The sequence below is a fragment of the Scyliorhinus torazame genome, chromosome 4, assembly GCF_047496885.1.
Source record: "Scyliorhinus torazame isolate Kashiwa2021f chromosome 4, sScyTor2.1, whole genome shotgun sequence".
NCBI classification, from domain to species: Eukaryota; Metazoa; Chordata; class Chondrichthyes; order Carcharhiniformes; family Scyliorhinidae; genus Scyliorhinus; species Scyliorhinus torazame.
The window spans coordinates 214205773-214228846 of NC_092710.1; the positions used below are offsets into that span (position 1 = coordinate 214205773).

General features: G+C 51.3%; 1 protein-coding gene across 9 annotated transcripts in view; it reads right to left on the reverse strand.

The window, feature by feature from the left end:
- Nucleotides 1–23074, reverse strand: part of LOC140410741 (nuclear receptor coactivator 7-like) — a 186315-nt gene that overhangs the window by 14964 nt on the left and 148277 nt on the right. For 5 of the 9 annotated variants that reach the window (XM_072499254.1, XM_072499253.1, XM_072499255.1 and 2 more), the window contains one exon: nucleotides 5788–5935. The exons of 1 other annotated variant lie outside the window; for it this stretch is intronic. In XM_072499254.1, coding sequence (XP_072355355.1) covers nucleotides 5788–5935 — 148 coding nt within the window. Of the gene's footprint in view, nucleotides 1–2817; nucleotides 3233–5787; nucleotides 5936–7209; nucleotides 7381–23074 lie in introns of those variants that run through there. 3 more of the 9 variants (XM_072499262.1, XM_072499258.1, XM_072499260.1) reach the window with 3 other exon arrangements.

Here is a 23074-nt window from a genome sequence, read left to right on the forward strand (position 1 = left end):
TTGTTTCCTGTCTGCCAACCAGTTTTCTATCCACCTCAATACACTTGCCCCAATCCCATGTGCTTTAATTTTACACGCTAATCTTTTATGCGTGACTGTCAAAAACCTTCCGAAGTCCAAATACACCACATCCACTGGCTCCCCTTCATCAATTCTACCAAACACATGCTCAAAGAATTCTAGTAGATTTGCCAAGCATGATTTCCCCTTCATAAATCCATGCTGACTCTGTTCCATCCTGCCACTGTTTTCTAAGTGCTCTGCTATAAAATCTTTGATAATGGGTTCTAGATATGATAGGGAAACATCAGACCATTTGAGATTTGCAGTGGATCAAACATGGTTCTTTGCAACAAATGCAGCACAGGCTGCAATGCAGAAGAGGGCTTTTGAGCCACAACAGGTGATACACAGCATTGACCAGTATGGTACATACCATGGTTTCACGAGACAGAAGGCTGCCAATTCCATGCAAGAAGTTTACCACTGTGATGAATACAGGAATTTCCGATGTATTGTATTATATGTATTTGGTGCAGTAAGAGTTAAAAGCCTGGGTTAGTTTTCAGACGACTGTTGCAGTAGTGTTTTTAAAAATCCTGGTTTGCAAGACAGTTATGCTTTTTGGGATCCAGATGTGCAATTAAATCAGAAAAGTTTGACCTAATGGATTTTTCTTTCTATTAAGAGGGTTCCCTGCGGAGTAGTTAATTAAAGACATTGTGTTCAGTTCAGTGAGATTATGTACTTAATGGGAGGAGACAAGCAGTCAGGTGTTAAGTGTTTTCAGATAGTTAGTTTTAGTTTGTGGGTGGAAGGGGAGCAGAGAAGGTTTTCTGAAGAAATACAGCCAGAGATTCTGCATTGTTCTGACAGGGTGTCAGGTCTCTTTCTTTAAAGCAGTCTCAAACGATCTCTCTTTCTCAAAATAGAGTATTCCAGACATCTGTACAGCAAGTACTCTTGAGTGCTAACTATATTTAAAAGTGGATTGGGATCGGAGATGGTTTTGTTGTTTGAGTGGAAATAAAGATAGCAGTGAAGGGTTATTGTGTTATTGTACTGATTATCATTGTTTAAGGGATAATTGTAAGCTATTCTCGGGTGTGATGTTAAATATATTTTAATACTGTGTTAGTAATTTTTAAAGAGTACCCAATTCATTTTTTCCAATTAAGGGGCAATTTAGCGTGGCCAATCCACGTATCCTGCACATCTTTGGGTTGTGGAGGTGAAAACCACGCAGACACAGGGAGAGTGTGCAAACTCCACACGAACAATGACCCAGGGCCAGGATCAAATCTGGGACCTCAGCGCCGTGAGACAGCAGTGCTAACCACTGCACCATCATGCTGGCCTTACTGTTTTAGCAGTAAAGTTTGTTTCAATATACCATATCCCTAATGTGATCAAATCACTCCTGGAGCAAGGTCTCCTTTCCTCAAAGTCTTACAAAATTAAAATAATATATTGGGCTTTCTGTCCAGTATCCTAGCCATTGTTGGGGTCTGATCCAGGATCGTAATACGACATTCATTACATCAGTGGTATGGAACAGAATAACCTAATTTCCACTGGAAATAGCGGGTGTGATTTAATGGAAATGAAACAAGAACCACTCCACTATTAAATGGGGCCTCAGCAAGGAACGCTCCACCGAGGCTGCACTTAGTCCCATTCCCTGAACTATGAATCTCCGCTCGCCAGTGCTGCCGGGCGCAATTTAAAAAATAAAAGATTTCCATACTTCAAAACAAAAATCCAAAGCAACATTAGGTCAGTGTTTTCAAACCACACAAAAATGTGTGATGAGAACTGAAAGTAGCGTGTTGCTTCAGTGGTAAATCAATATCTTGCAACTCATTTGGAGAATTTTTCTTAAAGACTAGACATTAAAGAATAAAATACAAGGCAGAAGTGCAAATTTACATGGTGACTCTGCTATCAATGCAAGAAAATAAATCAGGAACAAGGTGATAATCGAAGATCATCCCTTGTTCTTTAATTATCATATCTAACTGCATTTATCATTAAAGTTTTTAGATCTGTTTTCCAACAAGGTGGCACAAGCACTACTGCCTCACAGCATCAGGGACCAAGGTTTGATTCTGGCCTTGGATGACTGTGTTGAGTTTGCATATTCTCCTCGTGCCTGCGTGGGCTTTCTTCCACAGTCCAACGATGTGCAAGTTAGTTGGATTGGCCGTGCAAAATTGTCTTTCGTGTCCAGGGATGTGCAGATTAGGTGGATTGGTCATGATCAATGCGTGGGGTTACAGGGATGGAGCAGGGGGTGTGCCTCGACAGAGTGTTTTTTCAGAGGATTGGGTGCAGGCTTGATGGGCGGAATGGCCCCCTTCTCCACTGTAGGGATTTTATGGATTCTGGGGAATTAACACCAAAATTGTTTGTACTATGTGCAAAACATAGCTCAAGAGCAAAAAGTGTTAGCTCGGTTCAGCAGTAGCAACTTCTTCTTGGGAGACAGATAGTCTTGGGTTCAAATTCCATCATCAAACTTGACCAGATAATCTCGGCCAATTGAGAAAATTCTTCATACACAGAACATACATAGAAAATAGAAGCAGGAGGGCGGCATTCGGCCCTTCGAGCCTGCTCCAGCATTCATTATCAAGTTCAATACTCTGAGACCGCCTTCAACCCCCCCCCCACCCCCCACCCCATATCCATTGACCCCCTTTAGCCCAAAGAGCAATATCTAATTTCTTCTCAAAATTTTCCAACATTTGGCGTCAACTACTTTCTGTGGTAGTGAATTCCACATAGTGAAGAGGTACGATCTTTATGATAAGTTAATAATCCTGTCCTATTCAGCTAATGTAAAACATGTCATGGCACCATTTGATGAGTAGCAAGGAAGTTCTTTCAATGTCTTGTTCAACATTTTTTTCCCCCCAGAGATTAATTTTAATAACATCTATACAGGTTGGAATAGAACCAACATGATTTGCCAAATAAAGCAATGTAATTTACATAAAGTTTAAAGTGGTCATTGCCATTGATTGTGATAGGCTTCTTCTATTAATGGCTCTCAAAGTTTCCACTTGGTCATTTTATATGCCACAGAAAGTTCAGTCTCAGCCTGTGAAATGACTTCCTCCATCTGTCCACAGTTGATTTTGTCTTCAAAATTTTGAACATCACACTCCGATTTTACCAAGTTAAACCTTTGATTGAAGGTCTGCTCGGTGTCCTTCCTATAGGCTGCATCCTGAGGGATGGATTACAAGACAGTAAGAATTTGGAACACAAAATTCTCAACGTCTCATGAGGATTCTGGGCCACAGCAAGGCCCAATAAATCAGTTCTTTTCCTCAGGATTCCAGTCAGTTTAATTGCAAGTCACAAGCTTCTGATGATTTGCATCACTCCTTCAACTTTTTGAAAACAGGATAATTAAATTAACCTTCGCACTGAATTAAATTAACCTTCAGTTTCATGAAGTTTCAGCATTTGTACATTAATTACCCATTAAACTTAAAGAAGATTAAGTCTACTAATTCACAGCATAAGTACCCTTTTAACAGTGTGATTATTGTTAATAACTACCAGTATGACTGACAATCAGACCTTCTTGACCAGAAAGTGAACAATTTAAAAGAATTATGGCATCTCATTCCGTCTGGATTTATTTTTTGATAATCATATTGATCTTTATTATTGTCACACGTAGGCTTACATTAACACTGCAATGAAGTTACTGTGAAAGTCCCCTAGTCACCACATTCCAACGCCTGTTCGGGCACTGAGGGAGAATTCTGAATGTTCAAATTACCTAACAGCATGTCTTTGGGGACTTGTGGGAAACCGAAGCACCCGGAGGAAACCCACGCAGACACGGGGAGAATGTGCAGACTCCGCACGTTCCTTGATAAGACTGGACAAAGAGTCACCCAGATTCAAGGTGTTAGCTCCCGTCTCTCGCCACAGGTGCGATCAGACCTGCTGAGATTGTCCAGTATTTTCTGTTTTTGTTTCTTTCTTTCTTTCCAGTTATCTTTTTGTATCTGATTTGGCATTGAATTCACCCATTATAACTCACCCTCCTTCTTTGTTGTCTCTTTTCTCTCCTCAATCCTTAAATCTAATTGGTTACAGAGATACATTGCTGATCCCACTGCTCATTAGGTTCCCAGGATGCCCTGCTTACACCATCAGCAATTTGAGATAAAACAGTGACTAACATTTTGTGGACATTTAGCTATTATAGAACACTGGGCAATGCTACAGGCAATTTTCCATGTTCTGTTTACAAATACAAGTGTTTTCTTCATTAAAAAGGAGATAGTGTTGGGAGAGAAACTTGCAATTTGTTCCACCGGAGCCATAGTGCCACAAACTGCAACTGCACTGACGGCTGATATAACAAATTACAGTTGGGGATATTAACATAATTAACAGTCAATAGAAAAATGTAGCAAAAATTTGTGATAACAGTCTAGGGCTTGGATATTTTTTGTTCCTTCCCTTGACCACCCTCTAAGCTCTGCTTACCCATAGTCAAACCCAAATTCCTTCCCCTACCCTAATTCAAGCTGCCTTTAATAACTTCCTCTATGTTAATTGCTAATCTATTTAATTCTATTATGTTTCATTTAGCTCTCAAGAGATATTTATCAGATGTATCTCGACAACAGCCAAATTATGTTTCTGCCAAACCACACACCCCAGTTTCTGCTCAAAATTGAACCAAAACTCCTGTCAAAACTACTGCTGCTTTCAAATCCATGAACATAATTCTCTGCAATACTGTAAAATGATCAGTAATTAAGTGAAGATATTTCACTAGTTTGATATTATCTGCATTATTGTGCTGGGTACAATATCTACTACGGAATCTTGTTTTATTAGAGATGTGTGATTCTTAGATATAACGATGAATGTTGGTTGGAAGTTTTAAAAAAATCAGCACAGCTGTTGGTGCTACTTAAAAAATACAACATTTTACAGCCTGCAGGTCATGTCAGGTGTATGCGAATATTCATTTGAAATTCTACATCCCGTAGTGGAGAAGCTGGCAGCTAGATGGCCAAGAGAATGAAAACCTGCATATGCATCGGCAACATGATCTTGATATCCTTCTCAGATATCTAGAATTATTGTATTTCTGCTAGGGACGTAACTTCTTAAATATGACATTTTCAGTAGCACACCTCATTAGAAACAGCTCTACCACCTAACAGCAACAAGCTTTAGAGGATTCAAAAATACACAGATTTTCATATAAACCTGTCAAAGGTCCAGGATGAGGATGCTGTTAATAAACATCTCTCAATATTAGATAAGAGTAGGCAATGATGGACTCAACATGGTTACTGCTAAAATCTGCACAAAATGAAAAATCACTACTTGTTCCTTATCTGTGACTTGTTCAACTAGATCAATTAAGTTACACCTCTTTCAGTAATTTTCTGACTGTTGATCAAAAGTTAGTTTCGGCAGCCCACGTTCAACTGCTTAAGGAAAGTTCCATTCATTCTCTGCTTTCTGTTCTTGCTATCTTAACCACAATAATATGCAAATGGAAGCTTATTTGGGAGAGGGCAACCACAAACGCTTTACATGCAAGACAGCATCTTTCAAAACCTATGGAGGGGGAAATTTATTTGATATTGTTTCAACGTACATACCAGGAGTAGTTACCAGTGCACAGCATAGCTCAGATTTTAAGTGGCAAGGATTCTGTTTAAAATTATAAATTAAAGAGAAAAACTTACAAGGATTAAGATCTAGAAATCTGAAATACAATTATCCAATATAACCCACCTCCCAACTTTTAGGAATTGGGTCACTGAAGAAATTGTCAATCACTTCCAGCTCATCCTTCTCCACCACCACAAATCCCTGGTCCTTGGCATCTTTCCCATATATTTCTGGTGACCACTGAACAAAGAATGCATACAGGTGATCTACCCTGGATCAGAGAAGGAAGAGGGAAATGCTGTTAACATACGTTACAGTAGCAATCTAGAGTTTGGGTTTACATGCCAATTAATTATCTGCTATTTCAGTAAAGCCTTTTTTTAAAATACAATTTGTGAGAAACTGAACATTTGCATGAACTTAATCCTTGTAACAGAAAACAATAGAATTATAGTAACTATGTGCCCAATAACTGCAACATTAACTATATGCACAGGAGTGTTTAATTTTATACTGTAAAGCAGACAGGAGGCTCAAGGGCGCCCAAGAATATGAAAGGTTAGGCAATGATTTACATAGATATAACACAATTAATGGACAGCATTTCATTTTAAAACTGAGAAATAATATCTGGCACATGTGTAGTGAGAATAGTCAAAATAGCGAAAACACAATCTGGAAATAAAAATAAGCTTTTAAAACCAAATTAAAATTCTGACCCCCATGTACAATTAGTCACACTAAAAATGATTGCCCACATCCCTTTTAATTTTCCCTCTAACCGAAGCTTCCAACAGCTCACTACATTTCCCTGCATTTCTATACCTAAAATCCCTCTGAGATTTCTCTGTCACTAATGTATAGAACTCAAGAGTCCACTTTCTTCGAACATATGACAGTCTGTTCATGCACATTTAATAAGTTACCTTTAACAAGTCAACATTTTGATATCAAAGGAAATAGAGCACAGGCAAGTCACAGGTGACAATGAAACAGGGAACAGAAATCTAATCAATTTTCCATCCATCTCACTCAAATATTATTTCCCAGATACAGTGTGCCAACAATTTAGATGTAGTAGTTTCCAGCTTTTTGCATAGGGGAATATTGTCTTCTTTAGCCAAATTGCCGTATATTGTCAGTTCAGTGTAAAGCAGGATACAAAATCAAATTGGCCAGTTTTATTGGAAGTCTTGGCACTTTCTAAACTAATCACCAAGTCATTTTGGTGTTATGAGAGATGAGAATCTTCCATCTACTTTCTCACAAAAGTAAAAGCTCTGAGAAGGGGAGTTCTCCACAAGGTTGCGAATCAGTTCAGTGCAGAAAAAAAATCTGATTTTGGCAGTTCCACTTCAAGACTATACATCTGAGACCAGCAATATGATGAATTTCATTTACATAAAATGATTCAATTTCACAGCCAATCTTCAACAAATTAAAAATAAAAGCATTCAAAATATAAAACTGAGTGCTTAAAGTTTCACTTGCCGAACTCCCAATTTATCCATGTAATTTTGCAGGGAGGATAAAAATAGTACTTACTCTCTAACACTGTAACCAAGGCCCATTTTGAAGTTGCAGCAAAGTTATGTAGAGCAATGGAAAGTTTCTGCTGTTTTGGTGCAGCTGTATGGAGTTCAAGTTCTGCACTAAGCCACAGCTGGGTTCAGAATTTACTTTAATGAAAGCTAAACCATTTAGTTAATGCTTGAATCACTGCCAGTACAATCATCTGAGAAGTACGTGGACCCTAAAAGTTGCTCATTAATCACAGCAGACTGCCAATGTTCTGAACATCGCATAACCTTGACAAAAGTGAATTGGTCTGATTTCGAGCACGTATTTTGGCAAAGTATATACTTGCACACTAGTCTGACATGACAATTGCCCAAAATATAATTAAGGCAAATCTTTTCAAGTTTTTAATAATAATAATAATAATAATAAATCTTTTTATTGTCACAGGTATGAACTTACTATACCCTATAAAAGCCCCTAGTCACCACATTACGGCACCTGTTCGGGTAAGCTGGTATGGGAATTGAACCCTCGCTGGTCTTGTTCTACATTACAAACCAGCTGTCTAGCCCACTGAGCTAAACCAACCAGCTATTCAACTCAATTTAATGTTAGACATTTTGCAGAGAAATACACTTCTTTTTTTTTTAAATGTATTTTATTACAAACATGTATCAAAGCTGGTTACAGCGAATAAACACCCCAGGAAACATACTTCCCAACAATCAACTATACAGTCTGTACTGAATTTTCCCCTTTTAAGCAAGATTTACAAAACGGAAATCATGCTTGACAAATCTACTGGAATTCTTTGATGATGCGATTAATAGAATTGACCAGGGATAACCCTGGATGTGGTTTATTTAGACTTTCAGAAGGCTTTCAAAAAGGTTTCATATCGTAGATTATCATGTAAAGTTCAAGTGCATTGGATTGCGGGTAGTGTCTTGAGATGGTTAGAAAGCTGGTTAGCAGATAGGAAGAAAAAGTTGGAATAAATGGGTCTTTTCCTAATTACCAAGCAGTGATTAGTGGGGTACCGCAGGGATCTGCGCTAGGACTTCAACTGTTCACAGTATATATTAATGGTTTGGACAAGGGAACTAAATGTTTCATCACCAAAATTGCAGGTGATACAAAGTTGGGTAGGAGGGTGAACTGTAAGAAGGATGCAGAGATGCTTCAGTGTGATTTGGACAGGCTGAGTGAGTGGGCTCATGCATGGCAGATGCACTGCAATGTGGATATATGTGAGTTTATCCACTTCGGTAGCAAAATATAGGAAGGCAGATTATTATTTGAATGGGTGTAAATTGAGAGAGGTGGATACTCAGCGAGACCTTGGTGTTCTTGTGCATCAGTCACTGAAAGTAAGCATGCAGATACAGCAGGCAGTAAAGAAGGCAAATAGTATGTTGGCCTTCATAGCGAGACGTTTTGAGTATAGAATAGAGATGTTTTACTACAATTGCATAGGACATTGGTGAGGTCATATCTGGTGCATTGTGCAGTTTTGGTGTCCTTATCGGAGGAAGGATGTTCTTGCTATGGAAGGTGTGCAGCGAAGGTTTACCAGGCTGTATCCTGGGATGACGGGACTGTCATATGAGGAGATATTAAATCGGTTGGGAATATATTCATTGGAGTTTAGAATAGTGAGGAGAGATCTCCCAGAAACTTCTAAAATTCCAACAGGATCAGAAAGAATGCTCTCGATCGTGGGGGAGTTCAGAGCTAGGGGTCATATTTTGAGATAGAGTAAAAATTTAGGACTGAAGTGAGGAGAAATTCCATCCAGAAAGTGGTGAATCTGTGGAATTCACTACCACAGAACGCATTTGAGGCCAAAATATTGTGCGATTTCAAGAAGGAATTAGATACAGCTCTTGGAGCTAAAGGGATTAAGGGATGTGAGGCAGGTGGGGGGGGGCTCACGAGATCAGCCATGATCATAATGAATGGCAGAGCAGGCTCAATGGGCCAAATGGCCTCCTCCTACTTCTATTTTCTATGTATGTTTCTCCTTATTGTTTTGTAATTATAGAACGAGAAAGAACAAAGAAAATTACAGCAGAGGAACAGGCCCTTCGGCCCTCCCAGCCTGCGCTGATCCAGATCCTTTATCTAAACCCGTCACCTATTTTCCAAGGATCTACTTCCCTCTGTTCCCCGCCCATTCATATATCTGTCTAGATGCATCTTAAATGATGCTATCGTGCCCACCTCTACCACCTCCGCTGGCAAAGCGTTTCAGGCACCCACCACCCTCTGCGTAAAAAACTTTCCACGCACATCTCCCTTAAACTTTCCCCCTCTCACCTTGAAATCATGACCCCTTGTAATTGACACCCCCACTCTTGGAAAAAGCTTGTTGCTATCCACCCTGTCCATACCTCTCATAATTTTGTAGACCTCACTCAGGTCCCCCTCAACCTCCGTCTTTCCAACGAAAACAATCCTAATCTACTCAACCTTTTTTCATAGCTAGCACCCTCCATACCAGGCAACATCCTGGTGAACCAACTCTGCACCCTCTCTAAAGCATCCACATCCTTCTGGTAATGTGGTGACCAGAACTGCACGCAGTATTCGAAATGTGGCCTAACCAAAGTCCTATACAACTGTAACATGACCTGCCGACTCTTGTACTCAATACACCGTCCGATGAAGGCAAGCATACTGTATGCCTTCTTGATCACTCTTATCGACCTGCGTTGCCACCTTCAGGGTATAATGGACCTGAACTCCCAGATCTCTCTGTACATCAATTTTCCCCAGGACTCTTCCATTGACCGTATAGTCCGCTCTTGAATTAGATCTTCCAAAATGCATCACCTCATATTTGCCTGGATTGAACTCCATCTGCCATTTCCCTGCCCAACTCTCCAATCTATCTATATTTTGCTGTATTCTCTGACAGTCCTCCTCGCTATCTGTAACTCCACCAATTTTAGTATCATCTGCAAACTTGCTATTCAGACCACCTATACCTTCGTCCAGATCATTTATGTATAATCACAAACAACAGTGGTCCGAGCACGGATCCCTGTGGAACACCACTGGTCACCTTTCTCCATTTTGAGACACTCCCTTCCACCACTACTCTCTGTCTCCTGTTGCCCAGCCAGTTATTTATCCATCTAGCTAGTACACCCTGAACCCCATACAACTTCACTTTTTCCATCAGCCTGCCATTAAAAACTTTATCAAAGGGCAGCACGGTAGCATTGTGGATAGCACAATTGCTTCACAGCTCCAGGGTCCCAGGTTCGATTCCGGCTTGGGTCACTGTCTGTGCGGAGTCTGCACATCCTCCCCGTGTGTGAGTGGGTTTCCTCCGGGTGCTCCGGTTTCCTCCCACAGTCCAAAGATGTGCAGGTTAGGTGGATTGGCCATGATAAATTGCCCTTAGTGTTGGGTGGGGTTGCTGGGTTATGGGGATAGGGTGGAGGTGTTGACCTTGGGTAGGGTGCTCTTTCCAAGAGCCGGTGCAGACTCGATGGGCCAAATGGCCTCCTTCTGCACTGTAAATTCTATGAAATCTATGAAATGCCTTACTGAAGTCCATGTATATGACATCTACAGCCCTGCCCTCATCAATTAACTTTGTCACTTCCTCAAAGAATTCTATTAGGTTTGTAAGACATGACCTTCCCTGCACAAAACCATGCTGCCTATCACTGATAAGTCTATTTTTTTCCAAATGTGAATTGATCCTATCCCTCAGTATCTTCTTCACAACAGTTTGCCTACCACTGACATCAAGCTCACAGGTCTATAATTCCCTGGATTATCCCTTCTACCCTTCTGAAGCAAAGGGACAACATTAGCAATTCTCCAGTCCTCCGGGACCTCACCCGTGCTCAAGGATGCTGCAAAGATATCTGTTAAGGCCCCAGCTATTTCTTCCCTCGCTTCCCTCAGTAACCTAGGATAGATCCCAGCCGGACCTGGGGACTTGTCCACCTTATGCCTTTTAGAATACCCAAAACTTCCCCCTTCCTTATGCCGACTTGACCTAGAGTATTTAAACATCCATCCCTAGCGTCAACATCCGTCATGTCCCTCTCCTTGGTGAATACCGATGCAAAGTATTCATTAAGAATCTCACCCATTTCCTCTGACTCCACACATAAATTCCCTCTTTTGTCTTTGAGTGAGCCAATCCTTTCTCTAGTTACCCTCTTGCTCCTTATATACGGATAAAAGGCTTTGGGATTTTCCTTAACCCTGTTAGCCAAAGATATTTCTGACCCCTTTTAGCCCTCTTTAGTGTGCGTTTGAGATTTGTCCTACTTTCCCGATATTCCTCCAAAGCTTCATCAGTTTTAAGTCGCCTAGATCTTATGTATGCTTCCTTTTTCATCTTAGCTAGTCTCACAATTCCACCCGTCATCCATGGTTCCCCAATCTTGCCATTTCTATCCCTCATTTTCACAGGGACATGTCTGTCCTGCACTCTAATCAACCTTTCCTTAAAAGACTCCGGGCGCGATTCTCCACTCCCGCGCCGGTTGGGAGAATCGCCTGGGCCGCCAAAATTTTCCGCGACGCCGGTCCGACGCGATTCTCCCAAGCGGCGGGAACGGCCCTGTCGAGTTCCGCGGGCCGGAGAACCGCCCGAGACACCCAAAATGGCGATTCTCCGGCACCCCTGCTATTCTCAGGCCCGGATGGGCCAGCCCAAACCGGCGGGTTCCCCCCGCCGCCGTCCACACCTGGTCGCTGCCGTCGGGAACAGCGCGGGAACGCTGGGGGGGGGGGGGGGGGGGGGGGGGGCGGGGGCGGCCTGCGGGGGGAGGGGGGGAGATATATATCCTGCACCGGGGGTACCTCAAACGTGGGGTGGCCCGCGATCGGTGCCCACCGATCGTCGGGCCGTCCTCTCTGAAGGAGGACCTCCTTCCTTCCGCAGCCCCGCAAGATCCGTCCACCATCTTCTTGCGGGGCGGACTCGGAAGAGGACGGAAAACTTGCATGCGCGGGTTGGCGCCGGCCAACCTGCACATGCGCGGGTAACGCCAATTATGCGGCGCCGCCTTTACACGGCGACAAGGCCTGGCGCGTGTAGATGACGCGGCCCCACTCCTAGCCCATTATCGGGCCCTGAATCGGTCGGGATATGGGCTGTTTCGTGCCGTCGTGAACCACGACGGCATTCATGACGGCGTGGGCACTTCGGCGCGGGAGTGGAGAATCCCGCCCCCCCACATTTCAAATGTGGATTTACCCTTAAACAGCTGCTCCCAATCCACATTCCCTAGCTCCTGACAAATTTTGTTATACTTGGTCTTTCCCCAATTTAGCACTCTTCCTTTGGACCACTCTCGTCTTTGTCCATGAGTATTCTAAAACTTACGGAATTGTGATCGCTATTCCCAAAGTAATCACTGACTGAAACTTCAACCACCTGTCCGGGATCATTTCCCAATACCAGGTCCAGTACGGCCCCTTCCCGAGTTGGACTGTTTATATACTACTCTAAAAAAAACTCTCCTGAATGCTCCTTAGAAATTCTGCTCCATCTTCGCCTCCAACACTACATGAGTCCCATTCAATGCTGGGGAAGTTAAAATCTCCCATCACAACCACTCTATTCTCCTACATTTTTCGATAATCTATATGATGTTTGCCTGCCCTGTCCTGGGGCTGGAAGGGAGTAGATTGCATTGTGGGTGTCAGTGTGATTCCCACATAATTCTGGGGGCCTCAAGGTTTTTTATTCCTGTTATTTCTGTTCTAAAGCCAGGAGTATGATGCAACACTGTGTTGTTGACTGTATCCTGCTTGGTGCAGACAGATCTTGTATTAATGTGAGGAACACATGGGGATTTTTCCTCCGGCTCATCCGGTTTTATTTGTTCTTATGGCTTTTGTTATGTGCTGCACCTATGACTTTTTTCTCTTTCGTTTTGTTTTGCAACTACTGAAAAAAACAACTCGAAAACTTCAATAAAGATATTATTTTTATACATGTATAATTGGGAATATGGTGGCATTCTGTAAAGAAGGCTGTGTGTTCGTGATAATTTATCTGGGGGAAATTTAATAGAGACAGCTTGACTGTGAGAGCTGAGAGATAAACAGATAAAGATGTATGGTTCAAGCATTTGTAGTGAGATGCTATGGTGAGGTTGGACATACAAGTAAATAGGTTGCATTTAAAATTTGCATTAAGCCAAGTAGGAAATTGACTTTTCAGCTATTGAATTTCAAACGGGAAGTTCCATAGTGACATGGAACCTTTACAGCTTACAAAGGTATATTAAATTTTATTGATCAAAAGTGTATGCAAAATAAGAAAACATGAAAGATTTTTATATTTGGAAAAGTTGAGTTCAAAGAGGTGTTCAAGGGCAATTGAATTGGAGATGAAAGAGAAAAGATATTTAAGGGAAGAGGTTTAGCGGAGTTGTGTGGTTGTGTGAATGAGATACTTTGAGACCAGATCTGTGCTGGGAGAAGGCATAAAGTTGTGAATTTGAATCAGCCATCCAGTCAAGCCAGAAAGATCTTTGTTTTCAGAAATTAGTCTGCTTCTGAAACTGAAGGGGAGGGGGGAGGGGGGAAGGGGAGGGGGGAGGGGGAGGGGGAAGGGGGAGGGGGAGGGGGGAGGGGGGAGGGGGAGGGGGGAGGGGGGAAGGGGAAAGGGGAGGAGGGAAGGGGGAGGAGGGAAGGGGGAGGAGGGATGGGGGAGGAGGGAAGGGGAGGGCGGAAGGGGGAGAGGGGAAGGGGGAAGGGGGAGGAGGGAAGGGGGAAGGGGAGGGGGAGAGAGTGGGGGAGGGAGAGGGGGAGGGAGAGTGGGAGGGAGAGTGGGAGGGAGAGTGGGAGGGAGACAGCCATCCAGTCAAGCCAGAAAGATCTTTGTTTTCAGAAATTAGTCTGCTTCTGAAACTTTCTTTCGGATTTCCACGAGAGTGGAAATGGTTGAGAAGTCCTGGGTATACCTTTATTCAAGCAACAGCAGTTATTTGACTTGGGTAATATTACTACATTTTTATAGCTAAAAAACTGTTGAGTTGCCAAGAAGGTAGTTCTGACCAAGTAGGCCTTTGGGGGGTTGCTTTCTAAGAAAGTTTGGATTGCGTAACGTCAATCTTAAGTGCTGATGTTTTTTTCTTGTTAATAAATCTTTTAATTTTTATAAATCCTTAAAAGGTATTACTGGAGGTTTATGTTTTGGGGATTAGTAGCTTTCTTACTTTTCAAAATGCAAATAAAAGGATTATGATCAGTGAGACAGGTTTCCCTTGGGGACCTGGCTTTCTCAGCAAATAATATCTGCTGTAGTGAGAACAAAATGCAATTTCTAAATCAGCACACTGGAAAACAATGTGTACATTTACACCTCTTGTTGCACCAGCATTGAAGTTGTGGTTTAAATTGAAGGTAGTCATCAACACTCCAACTCTACATTTCTCTCACACACACTTTGGGTGCCCGAATTGCCCACACATGCTAAATATTGTTGTGGACTCATGAAGGTTGAGAGCAGAGATGTACACTGTGAATTAACTACCTGCCTGTAGTTAGTCAGTATTTTGTAATGGAGAATAAAGTTTATGATAACTGGGATAATAAATGTTGAAAACATGAAGCCTTGAATGACAGATGGCTATTTTACCTATCGAGACTTCTCCATCCATAGTCCATGTATGATAACACAAGATACCACACTCAATCCGGCTGAGCCTTATTGTAAGACAATAGTACTCTTTCACTTCTTGAAGTCAAAGTTTACTGTACAGATTAGACAGTTGGTTGGATTTCACAAGTAAGCATGAGCAGACATTGAAGATTTGTGTCCCAGAACTTCCCATGCACCTAGCCTTGTTGTTCCAGTAGCTACAACACTGACATCTAGCCGGCAATGTGGAAAATTGCCCGTTTATGTCTCGTACATGAGAAACAGGATAAATCCGATGGGGTCAATTACGTCTCTCATTACCTCAGTCTAGTCTTGATCATTAGTAAAAAGATGGAAGGCATCATCAACAGTGTGTCAAGCAGCACCTACTCAGCAATAACCTGCTCATTGATGCTCAGTTTGGATTCTGCCAGGATCACTCAGCTCCTGACATCATTGCAACCTTGGTTCAAACATGATCAAAAGAGCTGAATTCCAGTGGGGAGGTGAGAGTGACTGCCCTTGACCGAGCATGGCATCAAAGAGCCCTAGCAAAACTGGAGTCAATGGGAATCAGGGGAAAGCCCTCCGGTTGGAGTCATACCTAGCAAAAAGGAAGATGGTTGTGGTGGTTGGAGGGCAATCATCTCAGTTCTCAGACTGCATGAGTTCCTCAAGGTAGTGTCCCAAACCCAACTATCTTCAGCTAAATTTGAATTAGATTTATTGTTACGTGTACCGAGGTATAGTGCAAAGTATTGTTCTACGTACAGTCCAGCCAGATTATTCCATGCATGAAAAAACATAGGACATACATAAATATACAATGTAAATATATAGACACAGGCATCGGAGTGAAGAATACGGAGTGTAGTACTACTCAGTAGAGAAGATGTGTGAAAATATCAGTTCAGTCCAAAAGAGGGTCATTCAGGAGTCTGGTAACAGCGGGGAAGAAGCTGTTTTTGAACGCGTTAGTGCATGTTCACAAACTTTTGTTTCTCCTGCTCGACGGAAGAGGCTGGAAGAGAGAATAACCCGGGTGGGAGGGGTCTTTGATTATGCTGCCCATTTTCCCAAGGCAGCGGGAGGTGCAGCAAAGTCAATGGGAGGCGATTTTGCGTGATGGAGGGGGCTGTGTTCGCCACTCTCTGTAATTTCATATGGTCTTGGGCCTAGCAGTTGCCATACCAGGCTGTGATGCAGCCAGATAGGATGCTTTCTATGGTGCATCTGTAAAAGTTGGTAAGAGATAATGTGGACATGCCGAATTTCCTTAGTTTCCTGAGAAGGTATAGGCGTTGCTGTCCTTTCTTGCATGGCGTCAACATGGGTAGACCAGGACAGATTCTTGGTGATGTGCACACCGAGGAATTTGAAACAATCAACCACTCCACCTCGGCACCATTGATGCAGACAGGAATACTTTGTTTCCTTAAGTCAATGACCAGCTCCTTTTGCCAACGTTGAGGGAGAGATCGCTGTCATTGCACCATGCCACTTGGTTCTCTATCTCCCTCCTGTACTCTGACTCATCGTTGTTCGAGATCCGACCCACAGATCTGTGTCATCAGCAAACTTGCAGATGGAGTTGGGAGTCAGATTTTGCCACACAATTGTGTGTGTATAGGGAGTATAATAGGGGGCAAAGTACGCGGCCTTCTGGGGCCCTGGTATTGAGGTCTAGCGTGGAGGTGGTGTTGTTGTTCATCCTTAAGGATTGTGGTCTATGGGTCAGGAAGACGAGATCCAGTTTCAGAGGGAAGAGCCAAGTCTTCGGTATTGGAGTTTTGATACGAGTTTGGCCGAGATTATGGAGTTGAAGGCGGAGCTGTAGTCAACGAATAGGAGTTTAACGTAGGAGTCAATGTTGAAGAGGGGTCATGGAGTGAGGTGCTCCGGAGGGTGAATGAGTCACCTTTGTGCGCAAGGGGTCTGGCAAGGTGGGATGGTCTCCCTCTGTCCCTGGCGGGTCGGGTACAGGTGGTTAAAATGAATGTGTTGCTGCGATTTCTGTTTATTTTTCAATGCCTACCGATTTTCCTGCCAAAGGCTTTTTTCAGGGCGATTGAGGGAAGGATTACCTTGTCATATGGGGAGGGAAGGTGGCCAGAGTGAGAAAGGTGCTGCTAGAGAGGAAGGCAGGCTGGGGGTTTGGGTCTTCAGAACCTGGAGGGGTGGGGGGGGGGGGGAAAGAGAGGGGGGTAGGGGTAGGGGGGAGGAGGGGAGAAGGGTAGGGGGGAGGAGGGGGGAAAGGGGAGGTGGGGGAGGGGAGGCAGGGGGGGGAGTGGAGGAGGGGAGGGGGAGAAGGGGAGGGGAAGGGGGAGGAGGCGGAAGGGGGAGGAGGCGGGAGGGGGAGGAGGAGGCGGGAGGGGGAGGAGGAGGCGGGAGGGGGAGGAGGAGGCGGGAGAGGGAGGAGGAGGCGGGAGGGGGAGGAGGAGGCGGGAGGGGGAGGAGGAGGCGGGAGGGGGAGGAGGAGGCGGGAGGGGGAGGAGGAGGCGGGAGGGGGAGGGGGAGGCGGGAGGGGGAGGGGGAGGTGGGAGGTGGGAGGGGGAGGGGGGAGGCGGGAGGGGGAGGGGGGAGGCGGGAGGGGGAGGGGGAGGGGGGGAGGGGGGAGGCGGGAGGGGGAGGGGGAGGAGGCGGGAGGGGGAGGGGGAGGAGGCGGGAGGGGGAGGGGGAGGAGGCGGGAGGGGGAGGGGGAGGGGGAGGAGGCGGGAGGGGGAGGGGGAGGGGGAGGAGGCGGGAGGGGGAGGGGGAGGAGGCGGGAGGGGGAGGAGGCGGGAGGGGGAGGAGGCGGGAGGGGGAGGAGGCGGGAGGGGGAGGAGGCGGGAGGGGGAGGAGGCGGGAGGGGGCGGGGAGGAGGCGGGAGGGGGCGGGGAGGAGGCGGGAGGGGGCGGGGAGGAGGCGGGAGGGGGCGGGGAGGAGGCGGGAGGGGGCGGGGAGGAGGCGGGAGGGGACGGGGAGGAGGCGGGAGGGGACGGGGAGGAGGCGGGAGGGGACGGGGAGGAGGCGGGAAGGGGCGGGGAGGAGGCGGGAAGGGGCGGGGAGGAGGCGGGAAGGGGCGGGGAGGAGGCGGGAAGGGGCGGGGAGGAGGCGGGAAGGGGCGGGGAGGAGGCGGGAAGGGGCGGGGAGGAGGCGGGAGGGGGCGGGGAGGAGGCGGGAGGAGGCGGGAGGGGCGGGGAGGGGGCGGGAGGAGGCGGGAGGGGCGGGAGGGCGGGGAGGGGCGGAGGCGGGAGGGGGGAGGGCGGAGGGCGGGAAGGGGGAGGGGAGGGAGGAGGGGGAGGGGAGGGGGAGGGGGGGAAGGGGGAGGGGGAGGGGGAGGGGGAGGGGGGGGGAGGGGGAGGGGGAGGGGGAGGGAGGGGAGGGGGAGGGGAGGGGAGGGGAGGGAGGGGGAGGGGGGGAAGGGGAGGGGGGAAGGGGAGGGGGAAGGGGGAGGGGGGGAAGGGAGGAGAGGGGAGGGAGGGGGAGGGAGAGTGAGGGGAGGGAGAGTGGGGGGAGGGAGAGGGGGGAGGGAGGAGGGAGGGAGGAGGGGGAGGGAGAGGGGAAGAGGCGGAGGGAGGGGGAAGAGGCGGGAGGGGAGAGGGGGAAGAGGCGGGAGGGAGAGGGGGAAGAGGCGGGAGGGAGAGGGGGAAGAGGCGGGAGGGAGAGGGGGAAGAGGCGGAGGGAGAGGGGGAAGAGGCGGGAGGGAGAGGGGGAGAGCGGGAGGGAGAGGGGGAAGAGGGCGGAGGGAGAGGGGGAAGAGGCGGGAGGGAGAGGGGGAAGAGGCGGGAGGGAGAGGGGGAAGAGGCGGGAGGGAGAGGGGGAAGAGGCGGGAGGGAGAGGGGGAAGAGGCGGGAGGGAGAGGGGGAAGAGGCGGGAGGGAGAGGGGGAAGAGGCGGGAGGGAGAGGGGGAAGAGGCGGGAGGGAGAGGGGGAAGAGGCGGGAGGGAGAGGGGGAAGAGGCGGGAGGGAGAGGGGGAAGAGGCGGGAGGGAGAGGGGGAAGAGGCGGGAGGGAGAGGGGGAAGAGGCGGGAGGGAGAGGGGGAAGAGGCGGGAGGGAGAGGGGGAAGAGGCGGGAGGGAGAGGGGGAAGAGGCGGGAGGGAGAGGGGGAAGAGGCGGGAGGGAGAGGGGGAAGAGGCGGGAGGGAGAGGGGGAAGAGGCGGGAGGGAGAGGGGGAAGAGGCGGGAGGGAGAGGGGGAAGAGGCGGGAGGGAGAGGGGGAAGAGGCGGGAGGGAGAGGGGGAAGAGGCGGGAGGGAGAGGGGGAAGAGGCGGGAGGGAGAGGGGGAAGAGGCGGGAGGGAGAGGGGGAAGAGGCGGGAGGGAGAGGGGGAAGAGGCGGGAGGGAGAGGGGGAAGAGGCGGGAGGGAGAGGGGGAAGAGGCGGGAGGGAGAGGGGGAAGAGGCGGGAGGGAGAGGGGGAAGAGGCGGGAGGGAGAGGGGGAAGAGGCGGGAGGGAGAGGGGGAAGAGGCGGGAGGGAGAGGGGGAAGAGGCGGGAGGGAGAGGGGGAAGAGGCGGGAGGGAGAGGGGGAAGAGGCGGGAGGGAGAGGGGGAAGAGGCGGGAGGGAGAGGGGGAAGAGGCGGGAGGGAGAGGGGGAAGAGGCGGGAGGGAGAGGGGGAAGAGGCGGGAGGGAGAGGGGGAAGAGGCGGGAGGGAGAGGGGGAAGAGGCGGGAGGGAGAGGGGAAGAGGCGGAGGAGAGGGAAGAGGCGGGAGGAGAGGGGGAAGAGGCGGGAGGGAGAGGGGGAAGAGGCGGGAGGGAGAGGGGGAAGAGGCGGGAGGGAGAGGGGGAAGAGGCGGGAGGGAGAGGGGGAAGAGGCGGGAGGGAGAGGGGGAAGAGGCGGGAGGGAGAGGGGGAAGAGGCGGGAGGGAGAGGGGGAAGAGGCGGGAGGGAGAGGGGGAAGAGGCGGGAGGGAGAGGGGGAAGAGGCGGGAGGGAGAGGGGGAAGAGGCGGGAGGGAGAGGGGGAAGAGGCGGGAGGGAGAGGGGGAAGAGGCGGGAGGGAGAGGGGGAAGAGGCGGGAGGGAGGAGGAGGGGGAAGGGGAGGGCGAGGGAGGGAGGGAGGGAGAGGGGGAAGAGGCGGGAGGGAGAGGGGGAAGAGGCGGGAGGGAGAGGGGGAAGAGGCGGGAGGGAGAGGGGGAAGAGGCGGGAGGGAGAGGGGGAAGAGGCGGGAGGGAGAGGGGGAAGAGGCGGGAGGGAGAGGGGGAAGAGGCGGGAGGGAGAGGGGGAAGAGGCGGGAGGGAGAGGGGGAAGAGGCGGGAGGGAGAGGGGGAAGAGGCGGGAGGGAGAGGGGGAAGAGGCGGGAGGGAGAGGGGGAAGAGGCGGGAGGGAGAGGGGGAAGAGGCGGGAGGGAGAGGGGGAAGAGGCGGGAGGGAGAGGGGGAAGAGGCGGGAGGGGAGAGGGGGAAGAGGCGGGAGGGAGAGGGGGAAGAGGCGGGAGGGAGAGGGGGAAGAGGCGGGAGGGAGAGGGGGAAGAGGCGGGAGGGAGAGGGGGGAAGAGGCGGGAGGGAGAGGGGGAAGAGGCGGGAGGGAGAGGGGGAAGAGGCGGGAGGGAGAGGGGGAAGAGGCGGGAGGGAGAGGGGGAAGAGGCGGGAGGGAGAGGGGGAAGAGGCGGGAGGGAGAGGGGGAAGAGGCGGGAGGGAGAGGGGGAAGAGGCGGGGAAGAGGCGGGAGGGAGAGGGGGAAGAGGCGGGAGGGAGAGGGGGAAGAGGCGGGAGGGAGAGGGGGAAGAGGCGGGAGGGAGAGGGGGAAGAGGCGGGAGGGAGAGGGGGAAGAGGCGGGAGGGAGAGGGGGAAGAGGCGGGAGGGAGAGGGGGAAGAGGCGGGAGGGAGAGGGGGAAGAGGCGGGAGGGAGAGGGGGAAGAGGCGGGAGGGAGAGGGGGAAGAGGCGGGAGGGAGAGGGGGAAGAGGCGGGAGGGAGAGGGGGAAGAGGCGGGAGGGAGAGGGGGAAGAGGCGGGAGGGAGAGGGGGAAGAGGCGGGAGGGAGAGGGGGAAGAGGCGGGAGGGAGAGGGGGAAGAGGCGGGAGGGAGAGGGGGAAGAGGCGGGAGGGAGAGGGGGAAGAGGCGGGAGGGAGAGGGGGAAGAGGCGGGAGGGAGAGGGGGAAGAGGCGGGAGGGAGAGGGGGAAGAGGCGGGAGGGAGAGGGGGAAGAGGCGGGAGGGAGAGGGGGAAGAGGCGGGAGGGAGAGGGGGAAGAGGCGGGAGGGAGAGGGGGAAGAGGCGGGAGGGAGAGGGGGAAGAGGCGGGAGGGAGAGGGGGAAGAGGCGGGAGGGAGAGGGGGAAGAGGCGGGAGGGAGAGGGGGAAGAGGCGGGAGGGAGAGGGGGAAGAGGCGGGAGGGAGAGGGGGGAAGAGGAGGCGGGAGGGAGAGGGGGAAGAGGCGGGAGGGAGAGGGGGAAGAGGCGGGAGGGAGAGGGGGAAGAGGCGGAGGGAGAGGGGGAAGAGGCGGGAGGGAGAGGGGGAAGAGGCGGGAGGGAGAGGGGGAAGAGGCGGGAGGGAGAGGGGGAAGAGGCGGGAGGGAGAGGGGAAGAGGCGGGAGGGAGAGGGGGAAGAGGCGGAGGGAGAGGGGGAAGAGGCGGGAGGGGAGAGGGGGAAGAGGCGGGAGGGAGAGGGGGACAGAGGCGGAGGGAGAGGGGGAAGAGGCGGGAGGGAGAGGGGGAAGAGGCGGGAGGGAGAGGGGAAGAGGCGGGAAGAGGCGGAGAGCGGAGAGGGGGAAGAGGCGGGAGGGAGAGGGGGAAGAGGCGGGAGGGAGAGGGGGAAGAGCGGAGGGAGAGGGGGAAGAGGCGGGAGGGAGAGGGGAAGAGGCGGGAGGGAGAGGGGGAAGAGGCGGGAGGGAGAGGGGGAAGAGGCGGGAGGGAGAGGGGGAAGAGGCGGGAGGGAGAGGGGGAAGAGGCGGGAGGGAGAGGGGGAAGAGGCGGGAGGGAGAGGGGGAAGAGGCGGGAGGGAGAGGGGGAAGAGGCGGGAGGGAGAGGGGGAAGAGGCGGGAGGGAGAGGGGGAAGAGGCGGGAGGGAGAGGGGAAGAGGCGGGAGGGAGAGGGGGAGAGGCGGGAGGGAGAGGGGGAAGAGGCGGGAGGGAGAGGGGGAGAGGCGGGAGGGAGAGGGGGAAGAGGCGGGAGGGAGAGGGGGAAGAGGCGGGAGGGAGAGGGGGAGAGGCGGGAGGGAGAGGGGAAGAGGCGGAGGGAGAGGGGGAGAGGCGGGAGGGAGAGGGGGAGGAGGCGGGAGGGAGAGGGGAGGAGGCGGAGGAGAGGGGGAGGAGGCGGGAGGGAGAGGGGGAGGAGGCGGGAGGGAGAGGGGGAGGAGGCGGGAGGGAGAGGGGGAGGAGGCGGGAGGGAGAGGGGGAGGAGGCGGGAGGGAGAGGGGGAGGAGGCGGGAGGGAGAGGGGGAGGAGGCGGGAGGGAGAGGGGGAGGAGGCGGGAGGGAGAGGGGGAGGAGGCGGGAGGGAGAGGGGGAGGAGGCGAGGAGGGAGAGGGGGAGGAGAGGAGGGGAGGCGAGGAGGGGGAGGAGAGAGGGGGAGGAGGCGGGAGGGAGAGGGGGAGAGGGGAGGGGAGGGAAGAGGGGGAGGGGAGGAGGGAGAGGGGGAGGGAGAGGGAGGAGGGGAGGGAGAGGGAGGGGGGACGGGGAGGGAGGGGGAAGGGCGGTGGGGAGGGGGAGGAGGGGAGAGGGAGGGGGGAGGAGGGGGAGGGGAGAGGGGGAGGGAGGGGAGGGGGAAGGGGAGGGGAGGGAAGGGAGGGGAGGGAAGGGGAGGGGGAAGGGGAGGGAGGGGAGGGGGAGGGGGAGGGGAGGGGGAGGGGAGGAGGGAGGGAGGGGAAGGGGGAGGGGGCGGGGAGAGGGGAGGGGGAGGGGAGGGAGGGAGGGAGGGGAGGGGGAGGGGAGGAGGGGAGGGGAGGAGGGGAGGGGAGGGGGAGGAGGGAGGGGGGGGGGGAGAGGGAGGGGAGGGGAGGGGAAGAGGGGGGAGGGGAGGGGGAGGGGGAGGGAGGGGGAGGGGAGGGTGGAGGGGGAGGGAGGAGGGAGGGGGAGGGGAGGGGGAGGGGTGGGGAGGGAGAGGAGGGAGGGAGGAGGGGAGGGGAGGAGGAGGTGGGAGGGGAGGGGAGGAGGGGGAGGGGAGAGGGGGGGGAGGGAGGGAGGGGGGGGAGGGAGGGGGGGAGGGGGAGGGGGGGGAGGAGGGGTAGGAGGGAGGGGGGAGGAGGGAGGGGGAGGGGAGGAGGGAGGGGAGGAGAGGAGGGGGAGGGGAGGAGGGAGGGGGAGGGGGAGGAGGGGGAGGGGGAGGTGAGGGGGAGGGAGGGGGTGGTGTGAGGGG